The sequence below is a fragment of the Heptranchias perlo genome, chromosome 3 (assembly GCF_035084215.1).
Source record: "Heptranchias perlo isolate sHepPer1 chromosome 3, sHepPer1.hap1, whole genome shotgun sequence".
Classification (NCBI taxonomy): domain Eukaryota; kingdom Metazoa; phylum Chordata; class Chondrichthyes; order Hexanchiformes; family Hexanchidae; genus Heptranchias; species Heptranchias perlo.
Window position 1 is genome coordinate 18,779,327 of NC_090327.1, and position 13,251 is coordinate 18,792,577.

The 13,251-nt window shown below is 45.0% G+C and overlaps 1 protein-coding gene across 3 annotated transcripts in view; it reads right to left on the reverse strand.

Moving 5' to 3' along the window:
* Nucleotides 1-13,251, reverse strand: part of LOC137310786 (receptor-type tyrosine-protein phosphatase mu-like) — a 797,377-nt gene that overhangs the window by 478,820 nt on the left and 305,306 nt on the right. For all 3 annotated transcript variants that reach the window (XM_067978407.1, XM_067978404.1, XM_067978408.1), the window contains exon 6: nt 11,841-12,015. In XM_067978407.1, the coding sequence (XP_067834508.1) occupies nt 11,841-12,015 (175 nt within the window). The remainder of the gene's footprint in view (nt 1-11,840; nt 12,016-13,251) is intronic.

Consider the following 13,251-nt stretch of genomic DNA (forward strand, 5'->3'; position numbering starts at 1 on the left):
CTTTTAAAAGCTGTTAATCATTGCAACACTAATTATTTTAGATAAATAAAAACAGAAATTGCTGGAAATACTCAGCAAGTCTGAGTTCTGATGAAGGGTCATCGACCTGAAACGTTAACTCTGCAGTTTTTTGGTTGTGAGTCTATTCCATGTAGCCATGATGAAAGGTCACGACCTGAAGCTTTAACTCTGTTGCTCTCTCCACAGATGCTGTCTGACCTGCTGAGTGTTTCCAGCATTTTCGGTTTTTATTCCATGTATCCATTTGTCCGGCAGACAGAAATTCCTTCTAATTTCAAGTTTTGCTTGAGATGTGTCAATTTTCTACTTATGCCGTCTAGTTCGGTGCTAATAATCCAAATTAAATACCTGGTAGCACTTACATTACCCATTCCTCTCAATGTTTTAAAAACCTGGACAGAGTTCTCCTCAATTTTCTTTCTGTCCCCTGCCCCCACTCCCCCTCCCCAACTTTCATCCTTCCTGTCAAGTGATGACTCCAGTTGGGACATAGTTACACTGTAACACACAGTTACAGTCTTCCTGTTCTTTATCTGTGAACCTAGACAGTGTTCATAGGCTATGCAACCACAGAAGGCATCATAGCTGAGCCCAATTCCATCCTCATTCAAAAGCCACACAAGCACCCATTTGCTGTTGAGACACTGCATAGCAACCAAGAGTGGAAATCCTCTAATTTCCCCTATTCTTAACCCAAAAGTGCTGAGTCAAAACGCAGTATTCAAACTGCTGTCCCCGATGAGACCAACTAATTCAGCACAGTAAATTCCCAGGACCTGCTGTCAGCAGTCTGAGTTAATCCTGAGGCCTTAAACAGGACATATGAGAGATGGGGGAAGGGGGGAGGAGAGTCCAGAGAAAAAGCAGATGTATTCCAATACTCCAATGTTTAGACAACTTAAATCATTTGCAAGTTTTATTGTGTGTTTACTGCAAAGTCAAACTGTTACTGATACACGAAGGTAAAATGACTTTAAAAAATGACATCTCCTTATAAATATAGTCTGCTCCTCTTAATTCAAAGTCACTTAATTGAAGTTATGTGACAACTAATTTTTTTAGCTTTGAATTCCCACTTTACTGTGTTACTTAATTCAAACTATTGGATAACACAAACATTTTTAGCACATGAAATGACTCAGATGGTTATAAACTGTGTTCTTTCAACAACAAATTGCTTCAGTATGCTCCAACATGAAGACAAGGAAGAAATGTGAAGCATTTACATTTTCTCAGGGGGAGTGGGCAGGGGTGGTTCACAAATGTTTTTATTTCCTGAGTCACTTTACAATCTTTCTCTCCTCCTCTTCACTTCAAGTCAGCGTGATCACAACACATGCAAATGTCCAATCCCAGTTTCTTTATATCTGCTTAAATTTTCCTCAAAAATATATGAAGAGTTTAGTGAGGATGCAAAATCCATACCCCACTCCCCAGGGATTAGAGGGTGAACATGCCATCGCATGAGTAAATACTGAGCCATATGGGACAGGAAAGTTTCAATCCTTGCACGGGTCCATGGAGTGCAGGCACTCTCCAGTACTCGTTGGCTACTCTTCACATGAGCCTAGACAGATGGAAATGGCAGGCAATTCGGCATAACATCCAAGCTTAATTCTGTTCCCACCTGGCATCGATAGACGTGCTCATTCTAGCTGGAGTCACTGGATAGCGCTGGAGCACTAAGTCAATTTCAGGGGCTTAACTGCCATCCCGCATAGAAAGAGAAAGAAAGGACTTGCATTTATATAGCACCTTTCACAACCACAGGACGTCCCAAAGCGCTTTACAGATAATGAAGTACTTTTGAAGTGTAGTCACAGTTGTAATGTAAGTAATAAGATCAGATAATTTATTACAGACTGCGGACCCAGCCTGTCCTGTATTGGATGGCTCAGTGCCACGTCACTTGTTGCATTTACCCATCACGTCATGCAAAGGGGTTTGGATTTTATCTGCTCACTAAACTACCTCATGTATTAGTTACTGTTTTGTGAGGAAAGGGTAACTCACCATCTTTGAAATCGGATTTACTGAAACAACAATGACAACTTGCATTTATATAGCGTCTTTAACGTGGTAAAACGTCCAAAGGAGCTTCACAGGAGCCTAATCAAACAAACTTTGACACTGAGCCACATAAGGAGGTATTAGGACAGGTGACCAAAAGCTTGGACCAAGAGGTAAGTTTTAAAGAGGGTCTTAAAGGAGGAGAGAGAGGTACAGAGACGGAGAGGTTTAGGGAGGGAATTCCAGAACTTAGGGCCCAGGCAGCTGAAGGCACGGCCGCCAATGGTGGAGCTGTTAAAATCGGGGATGCGCAGAGATCTGGGAGAGTTGTAGGGCTGGAGGAGGTTACAGTGACAGGGAGGAGCGAGGCCGTTGATGGATGAGAATTTTAATAAGTAAATCAAGGAGACTGGATGTGTGCACGTCAGGAATTTGTGTACAAATCCCAGTCTTTGAATTTACCTGCACTGCTCTCAATCAGACTGACTCAACATGATTGCACTGCGAAGCTCATTTAGTCACTCATCAATATGTAGTGTTGAGCTCTGTCAATATTATTAAAATACAATGGGGGTTAAATTGGATAACCCCCGAAAACGGGCGCGGGGATCGTGGTCTGCAATTAACCTGCACCCGTTCATTACGTTGCAAGCAGCACGTTAAATTGGCGCTGCCTGCTGATTTCCATGATTACTGCGAGCAACCCATGCTACCTGCACTGTTCATTGGCTGCACGCATCAGCAGGGGGCCCAATATCGCAAGTGGCTAGCGCTATTTAAGAGCAGCCTGCACCTTTTAAAGGGGAGGTGCATTGTGGCTGCAAGAAGTGGTGGGAGTTGTTTGAAAGCTAAATCTGATACTTTGGGGAAAGTCTGAACATGCGAGAGAGCGTGCACCAAGGTTTTGTGATAATGCATGGAGGCCTTGGTGCAAGAGGTGGAGAGAAGGAGGGTCATCCTGTGTCCTCAGTGGGGCAGGAGGCCCCTCAGATATATGCTCAAGAGGTAGTGGGAGGAAGTAGCAGAGGAGGCAAATGCGAGGAGCATAGCTCCAAGAACATGGATGCAGTGCAGGAAGAAGTTCAATGATTTAACACGAGTTGTCAAGGTGAGTGAGCTCAAGTTTCAAGTAGCATATCGCATCAACTGCGACACTAGCATCATCCACTGTTTCATGTACTACACCCCCCATCACCCACCTAACAACAAACTCTTTCAATCAGTACTCAACCGTTCAAATCCTATGCTTTATCTCACCCTCACATACTTAGCACTGTTGCAAGCCTCACACCCTCAACGCGCAGTTCACACACACTGGCAGCTATTCAACCATGACAACCACATCACCCAAACATCTCACTGACGCACTTCCCACTTTCTTAGGAGCAGGATACGCATAACAGAAGGCAGCAAGAAAGAACAGGAGGAGGACAAGCACACCTACACATTTTAACCCCATGGGGGAGAGAGTGCTGACCATCATGGGAAGGGCCATCGCTGCGGCTGTGGCCACTGGCGATGCTGGTGGGATCGATGGTGAGGGTCTCTGCATAACTATCGCACCTTCGCTCTTCCCACTTCTCCCTCATCCCACAACCTTTTCTGACTCACGTGCTGCAGATGGTGAAGCACGCACTTCTTACTTTCTCCTCTCCCCTCACCACAACCCAACCCGTGTCCCTTTGTCATTTCAGATACCCAAGAACTGGAACCTTCCCAGTCAGAGGAGGCAGAGGAAGATGACAGTGATGATGAAGTGACACCGTCATTCGATCTTACACCAGCTCAGATACTGACACTGCGCGTACATTAGAGGCTGGGATAGAGGAGGGATCGGCACGTGGTGAGACACCGGGCACAAGTGCGCAGGAGCCGGGGCGAGGGGAAAGGATACCGCAGGTGTCAGCTGACACTACTACTGCTGCAGAGGAGTCAGATGATGACTTCGATGGGCCAGGCTACAGGAGAAGGTTGATGGGCATACACAACCAAATGCTTGGTGCACTGGAAAGCCTGCCAGAAAGCCTGCGCATAATGTCAAGGGGCATGGAGGAGTCCAGCTCCAAATTGGCACAGGGCTTTGCGCAGAGCTTGGAGCCCATCCTTTCCCACATGGAACGGGTGGTCAACTCCATTAGCACACCTGAGGAACCCACCATGATACAATGCCTGATCACCGATGTCACACTTCCATTGCAGCACAAACACCTTCCCTCAAAGGTCTGCCTGCTGCATTTGGAGCTCAGACTGCTGCATTTATGGCTTTGGGTACCACTGTTGAAAGGGCATCACAGCAGTCGAGCAATCTGTTCTCCAACAGATCACCAGAATTGTATAGAGAGCCTCAGTGACCTCCCTTGTGCTGCAGTTCACTGCAAACTATGGGATGTTGCTTGTATCTCCATCAGCAGCCTAAAAGGAGCCAGAGTCATAAAAATTAAGAGCCATAGTCACCTTGTCAGCCACAGGCAATGCTGTCCTTGCCCTGCTTTGAGGCTGCAGTTGTGGCTGTAGCAGTTGACAAATTTCAATCACAACCTCTTTTGTGAACTGAAGACGTCTGATGCATTGGTCTTCGCTGAAGATGTGGTAAGAGAATTGGTCCCTGAAGACCCTCTGCGGATATGGCCTCCTGCTGAGTGCCCTGCTCCTCCTCTTCCTCCTCCCTCTTCTAGCAGCTTGTCCTGCTCTGCGTGGCCTCTCTTCATTCTTCCAGTCATGTTCAATCCCCAGAGGAAGCCCTACCAGGCCACCCATGTCTGGAAGCAACTTTTTTTGGCACAACACTTTAAATGACACACAGAGTACAGCAAAATCAGCCAGACCACTCTCCCTGTAGAATATTGAAACTTTATCCCAGTAGACAAAACCTCCAAAAACATGTACGATCGCACCAGCAGCCAGAAGAAATAATCCAGCAACAAACCTGTAAGTACTTCATGATCCCTTTAAATAGCACTGGTGGGGTGGGGGGGGGGGTCCTTCATGTCCTTTACGTCTTGTTCAGCTGTGCGAGGTTAAGAGTGCGGAGTTCCAAAATGGCAGCACTGCCTTCAAATCAGTGTTGTACACCAATCCACGACATAATCTCAATACTCTGCATGCTGCCAGCAGTCGTTAGGTGCGCGCGCAAACACCTTTACCAAGATGGCGTCCTGCGCACTTCCCGTCGGAAGTGTGCGCGCGCATCTTGGACCCCATTTTCAGGACTTAGGTGTCTGCGTAGCGTCTAAAAAACGGGTGCTACACGGCCCAATTTCCTCCCCCTATACAGTATTTTTAAATTTAATGAGCGTTGTAAGCAATCGCAAGGTCAGGAGCTTCTACCTGCACATTGCGCAGCCTCCTGTCATGGGACTCGTGCGCCAGCCTGTTAGAATTATGCTAATTATATTGCTGGCCCATTAACTGCTAATGGAATTATGTCCTTGGGCTGTTCCATCAGTTGCAGCACCGACTGCAAGCGTTGTGAGCAATTCTAGCTAAAACCTAAAAAATAAAGCTGTAATTATCTGCTGCCTTGTGTGCAGCATGTTCCATGCTTAGCTGAAAGATCAAAGCTCATCTTCTTACCGCTCTGCAGAGCCCGAGTGCTGCTCTGTACGGAAGTGGAAATGAACCGGAACAAAAAATGACAGAGGAGCCTAATCTGTGCAAATGAGTATTGCAGTTTAGCAATTCCGAATCTATTCAACCTAGGTCAAAAATTACCAAAACCGCCATTTCACACACAAAAAAATTGTACATTCGCTTATCAGGAAATGTGAAAGACCAGGATTAAACAGATGTTAATTGACTGCACCCCCCCTCTGCAACCCAACCCCTGATTGAGAAACAGACTAATAATAACAATCAAGCTCTTTACAAATTGCCGCTGCCTGCCCATTTATCAAGCTTCGTGGGGACTCGCAAAGGCTATATTTAAAAGCTGTCTCAAATCAGATTTGTGATGTACGCTGATTAACAGGGATGGGCACCGGTAATATTATTTTTATATTTTAACTTCCACTTTACTTGGGTCTTGCTCATTCAGCGTGTCCATCCTTAACAACAAACATGACCAAAAAGTACTTTGATTCTAATTGACTGTCCTTTAAAACCACTAGTCTTACTAACAAAGGTATGGCACAACAGACTGCATGCGGCCTAGGGCCACAGTTTGGTCACCCTGATCTAACCTATATCCATCAACAGAAAATGATACTGGCCTTAAAAATCCGTGGGGCTTCTGGAGCACTTCCGCTATAAGTTAGGCACCAGTGCGACGGAAGGCCCACTGCTACTTTCCATAGTGCTTTGTTTGGGACGGAACCTCAAGAGAACATTGATAAACTTGCAGAATGGGCATGTAATTGGCAAATAAATTTAAATATAGATAACTGTGAGGTGGTGCGTTTTGGTAGGAAGGATAAGAAGATCACATACTGCTTGGATAATAAGAGTCTAAATGGGATAGAGGAGCAAAGGGATCTTGGGGTACAGATACACAAATCACTAAAAGTAGCGATGAAGGTTAATAAGGCCATAAAAAAGGCAAACCAAGCACTGGGGTTCATTTCTGGAGGGATAGAATTGAAAAGCAAAGAAGTTATGTTAAACTTGTATAGAACCCTGGTTAGACCACACTTGTGCACATTTCTGGTCTCCATATTATAGAAAGGATTATAGAGGCATTGGAGATGGTGCAAAAAGGATTCACAAGGATGATACCAGAACTGAGAGGATGTCCTCATCAGGAAAGGCTGAACAGGCTGGGGCTCTTTTCTCTAGGAAAGAGAAGGCTGAGGGGCGACCTGATAGAGGTCTTTAAGATAAGGATAGGGCTTGATCGGGTAGACGTAGAGAAAATATGCAGGAGTCCAAAACTAGAGGTCATAAATATAAAATAGTCACTAATAAATCCAATAGGGAGTTCAGGAGAAACTTCTTTACCCAGAGAGTGATAAGAATGTGGCGCGCACTACCACAAGGAATAGTTGAGGCAAATAGCATAGATACATTTAAGGGGAAACTAGATAAGCACACGAGGGAGAAAGGAATAGAAGGGTATGCTGATCGAGTTAGATGAAGTAAGGAGGGAGGCGGCTAGTGTGGAGTATAAATGCTGGCATAGACCAGTTGGGCTGAATGGCCTGTTTATGTGCTGTAGTTTCGATGTGACTCGATGTAACTCTTTTCACACCAAACATGGTCACCTGTCTCAGCCACAGGGGAACCAGAATGCCTTTCCAAGAGGGTGCCAGTCAAAAGGCTGCTGCATAAGAGAATCCCAGGCATTTTTGAGCATGGACTTCCATCACAATACCTGCCTTCCTCCCTTTGCTACGGCGGGCACTCAATGATGCAGCCATAGAGGTGTGGATGTCCCCCAGCAATGCATAAAATAAGGAACCTCACATACTCTGGCGTGGTCAGCCGTGGAGGTTGCCGGTGGAAAACTCACAGCACTTGCGGCAGGCACAGAGGAGGCCCGTCGATTTTCAGCCCCACTAGCTTTGGAAACTAGTTTTGTTCCCCACTTCTCCCCATCCATTTTGTGAGATAGTTTTCTCACGTTGGAACCAATGACATAGGTAGGAAAAGGGTTGAGGTCCTACAGGCCAAGATTCAGGAGCTAAGGAAAAGATTAAAGAATAGGACCTCAAAGATTACTCCCAGTGCTACGTGCTAGTGAGTGCAGAAACAGGAAGATAGTGCAGGTGAATGCGTGGCTGGAGAAGTGGTGCAGGAGGGAGGGCTTCAGATTCCTGGGGTATTGAGCCCAGTTCTGGGGCAAGAGGGACCTGTACAAGCTGGATGGGTTGCACCTGAACAGGGCTGGGACCAATGTCCTCATGAGAGGTTAACTAGAGTTGTGGGGGAAGGTTTAAACTAATTTGGCAGAGGGATGGGCACCAGGACGTAGCAGCAGAGAGGAGAGGCAAGGTGCATAGAAAACTAGGAGGGACAAAAAGCATCAGAACAAAGAATAGTTTAGAAAGAGCAGGAATTAGATGGAGGAGAAAAGCAATGTCGACTAGCATGGTGTTGGAATGCATGTGTGTTAATGCGAGGAGTATTACAAATATGGTTGACTAGCTACAGGTGCAAGTTGCCACATGGGGTTATGATACACGGCTATAATAGAGACCTGGCTTAAACATGGGCAGGAATGGGAATTCATGACTACAATATATTCAGGACGGATAGGGAAGGAAAAGAGATGGGGGGGGGGTGCAGTGTGGCAGTATTGATCAAGGATAATATTACAGTTCTACAGAGGGACAATATACTAGAGGGTTCAAAGACTGAATCTATTTGGTTAGAGTTAAGGAACAGAAAAGGAGCTGTTACATTGCTGGGTGTCTACTATAGACCCCCAAACAGTGAGAAGGAGATAGAGGAGCAAATCTGTCGGCATATTTAAGGGAAATGTAAAAATAATCGAGCAGTAATAGTAGGCGACTTCAATTACCCGAATATAGACTGGGAAAAAAAGCCCAGCTGAAAAGTTGGGCAGGCAATCTGTTTCCAAGGCCTGCCATGGAATTGCTTTCATTAGAATTGAGGAGAGTAAGGGTGAATTAATAGAGATGTTTAAAATCATGAAGGGATTGGACAGAGTAGATAGAAACAGACTGTTTCCGGTGACCAAGGAGCATAGAATGAAAGGAGATAGATATAAGATTAAATGTAATCTACCCCTAGCACAGAGAGCAGGAGAAGCAGAAGGTTGTGTGACTGTGGAACGCACTACCAGAGTTAGTGATTGAAGCAGAGATCATGTCAACATTTAAAAATAGTCGGTTGAAGGAAAGGAGAATAAAGGGATATGGTAACAGAGGAGGCATATGGGATTAGGACTACTGTTCATGTGAAGGATAAACACCAATTGACCGATTCGGATGAATGGCCTGTTCCATGTTGCCAATTCTATGAAGTGCTGTTGTGAATCACTTGCTAAAGGGCATGGGAGAGCAACATCTTCCAAATCAAGGATGTAGCTCAGATTTGAAGCTCCACTCCATCCCTCATCTCCCCTCCCTCCCCCGACCCCCACCCCCACCTCATCCCACCACCGATAGAACTCAAGGACAGATATCAACCTTGCAAACATTACCATACAATGCTCGATATCCCTCTGAGTGACTTCCCAGCTTCTGTTGACACTGAATTAAACTTGTGTGCAATTGTGTACATCTTCTTACGCTCGTGCTCTCAATTCCCTTCCTTCCAACTGAGAATTTGGACTCATTGCACCAATCGATGGACTGCCTCACTACACTGAGTTGTTCCAGATTCGGAGGTGGTGGAGGGGGGAAGGGGTTACATTTGACATTCATAAAGGTTTTTGCAGATCAGAAAAAAAATAAATGTGTTTTTTCACAGCTGGGTAGAATGTTCCCACAAATTACTACTTTGTGGAAAAAACTGAGAGAAGACATACTTTTGGGCTTTGTAAAAGCTTTTGTGTTTACACGGCCAAGTCAGCCTGGCCTGGTGCGAGCACGCCTCCCGTTGGCTAATTACACTGTGGAGCCTTCCCGAGTTCCCCACTGAAAGACGTGGAGTGACAGTAAGTGCGATCTCTAGATCAATAGAAAAGGTGAGGGAGGGATGCGGGATAAAAATAAAAGTACAAAAAAATGCACAGACTTTGTGAAGCTCTGTGTGCTCCATGGAGCATTTGGCTGGGGGAACAACTGTTTCTTGGCAGTCTTCAACTCTCAACCTTTTTGTTTCCATTTGGCCCAAAATTGTTCACACAGTTTGCATGAAAATTGCATCTCCAAAATATCTCTCTTTTGCCAAAACCTGTGGTGTCCCTTTTAAAATCTCTGTCAGTTTCAAGTCAATTTCATACATATACAAAATCATGTGATTTAGGAGCAACGCTATCAATCAGTACATCATTATGCCTAACTTACAAATAGTGGTTTTAACTGGTGGTGACTTTAAAGGCTCACAACTACAAAGCCTGTGTATTAGTGGAGTTTGTGTTAGTCATTGTGTGTGTTTGTGTGGGGGAAGAGGGAATTTACAAACTCTGATTGAATACCTGCTCCCAATCTAGACCTTCATGAGAGCGATACCCTCAGGAAACACAATACAGTCAAAGCCAACAGGACCTTTTCCATCCATCAGGGCTTTATCAACAATACACTTTGTCCCTAACACTTTTTAATGCCCACTTTGATCACGTGGTCACAAGGGTCTTACAGGGCTGGATGCACAGAGCTATTGTGTGACACGGCTATAATGGAAGGTTGACAAATGCCTGAGTACAGTCCTGTGGCTGTCTGCAGAGTATAGTTTAATGGAAAGCTGATCCATGCCCAAGTACAGTACCAGGGCTGTATGCATGGAAATGTAATGTGGTACAGATGATTGATGCCCACATATAGTCCTGGGGCTGTATCTACAGAGCATCCACTCGATGCTCATGTGTGGTCCTAGGACTGTGCCAGTGATGTATCCATGTTGCAGGGGTACATATCAGAAGATGTATCAATCCTAGAATCCTGGGAGACCACACCTGGAGGACTGTGTACAGTTTTGGTCTCCTTGCCTTAGAGGGGGTGCAACGAAGGTTCACTAGATTGATTCCTGGGATGAGAGGGTTGTCCTATGAGGAGAGATTGAGTAGAATGGGCCTATATTCTCTGGAGTTTAGAAGAATGAGAAGTGGTATCATTGAAACGTATAAAATTCTTAGAGGGCTTGACAGGGTAAATGCTGAGAGGCTGTTTCTCCTGGCTCAAGAGTCTAGAACTAGGGGTTATAGTCTCAAGATATGAGTACGGCCATTTAGGACTGAGATGAGGAAAAATTTCTTCACTCAGAGGGTTGTGAACCTTTGGAATTCTCTACCCCAGAGGGCTGTGGATGCTCAGTCGTTGAGTATATTCAAGATTGAGATAGATAGATTTTTGGAAACTCAGGGAATCAAGGGATATGGGGATAAGGTGGGAAAGCCGAGTTGAGGTAGAAGATCAGCCATGATCTTGTTGAATGGCGGAGCAGACACCAGGGGGCGTATGGCCTACTCCTGCTCCAATTTCTTATGTTCTTAGGATATCTCTCTGCTGCTCAATCACACCATTTATGTAGCTGGCACAAATACTGCTGCTCATTTTCAGGGTAGTTTCATAATCTGTGATCCGAACCAATCACATCAAACTCAGGACATTTCTCCTCGGGTGCTATTCCTATCCAAAACACGCATGGCATTTTTGTGCCATCTCTACTTCGTGCCATCACAAATGAATAAGTGGGCACAGCACCAGTACTTGAAGTAACTGTTGCCTGCCAAGATCAATCCCGACAGGAAAACAGCTGCTATCTGCACCAATACTACTCAGGCCCTGACAATGCGTAACAAACATGAGAATAAAAAATACTCTGCACTTCAATTAACGAACCTCTGAGTTAGCTTTATCAGCTTCAAATTATTGCTGGATTAAAGGGAATATGTCCCAATGCACATTACAGTAGCATGTTGCAGAAATGTGCCAGTGTCATTGGGGTATAAAGGGGAGCAAGCTTAAAGCCCCTCGCCTTGTGCATACACCACTCTAAATAACATTGTGGAACTAATGCCAACAGAAATGAAACTATACCCCTGATTTGCTGAAAACACTGTTTACACCCAAGCAATAACAATGTACTGATTAGTTTCTCAGTGATCTTTGTGAAAAACATTGAAGATCCCATTGCTTCATCAGAAATTCCAATTTCAAGAGCTTTTTTCCTGTGTAACCACAATGCTCCCATCAGAGTCACAGACAAATCTAACATAAGAGGAAGGGGGTGAAGAAATGCAAACAAACCTTTTACAATTAACTCTGCATAGTTGGACACTCCGGAGCCTCCGTCTGACTCAATCACGCAGCGATAGTGGTCTGTGTCACTCCGCACGGTGTTAGCCACATTGAAGGTAGCTACAAATCGACGGTAGTTCAACACCTTGGTCTCCTTCATGGGTGTGTCCTTTCCACTGCGTCGCTGGGGAGAAGGACGTCAGTGTAAGGTTACATGTATCATAGAATCATAGAATCATAGAAGTTTACAACATGGAAACAGGCCCTTCGGCCCAACATGTCCATGTCGCCCAGTTTATACCACTAAGCTAGTCCCAATTGCCTGCACTTGGCCCATATCCCTCTATACCCATCTTACCCATGTAACTGTCCAAATGCTTTTTAAAAGACAAAATTGTACCCGCCTCTACTACTGCCTCTGGCAGCTCGTTCCAGACACTCACCACCCTTTGAGTGAAAAAATTGCCCCTCTGGACCCTTTTGTATCTCTCCCCTCTCACCTTAAATCTATGTCCCCTTGTTATAGACTCCCCTACCTTTGGGAAAAGATTTTGACTATCTACCTTATCTATGCCCCTCATTATTTTATAGACTTGTATAAGATCACCCCTCAACCTCCTACTCTCCAGGGAAAAAAGTCCCAGTCTATCCAACCTCTCCCTATAAGTCAAACCATCAAGTCCCGGCAGCATCCTAGTAAATCTTTTCTGCACTCTTTCTAGTTTAATAATATCCTTTCTATAATAGGGTGACCAGAACTGTACACAGTATTCCAAGTGTGGCCTTACTAATGTCTTGTACAACTTCAACAAGACATCCCAACTCCTGTATTCAATGTTCTGACCAATGAAACCAAGCAAGCTGAATGCCTTCTTCACCACCCTATCCACCTGTGACTCCACTTTCAAGGAGCTATGAACCTGTACTCCGAGATCTCTTTGTTCTATAACTCTCCCCAACGCCCTACCATTAACGGAGTAGGTCCTGGCCCGATTCGATCTCCCAAAATGCATCACCTCACATTTATCTAAATTAAACTCCATCTGCCATTCATCGGCCCACTGGCCCAATTTATCAAGATCCCGTTGCAATCCTAGATAACCTTCTTCACTGTCCACGATGCCACCAATCTTGGTGTCATCTGCAAACTTACTAACCATGCCTCCTAAATTCTCATCCAAATCATTAATATAAATAACAAATAACAGCAGACCCAGCACCGATCCCTGAGGCACACCGCTGGTCACAGGCCTCCAATTTGAAAAACAACCCTCTACACCCACCCTCTGTCTTCTGTCGTCAAGCCAATGTTGTATCCAATTGGCTACCTCACCTTGGATCCCGTGAGATTTAACCTTATGTAACAACCTACCATGCGGTACCTTGTCAAAGGCTTTGCTAAAGTCCATGTAGACCACGT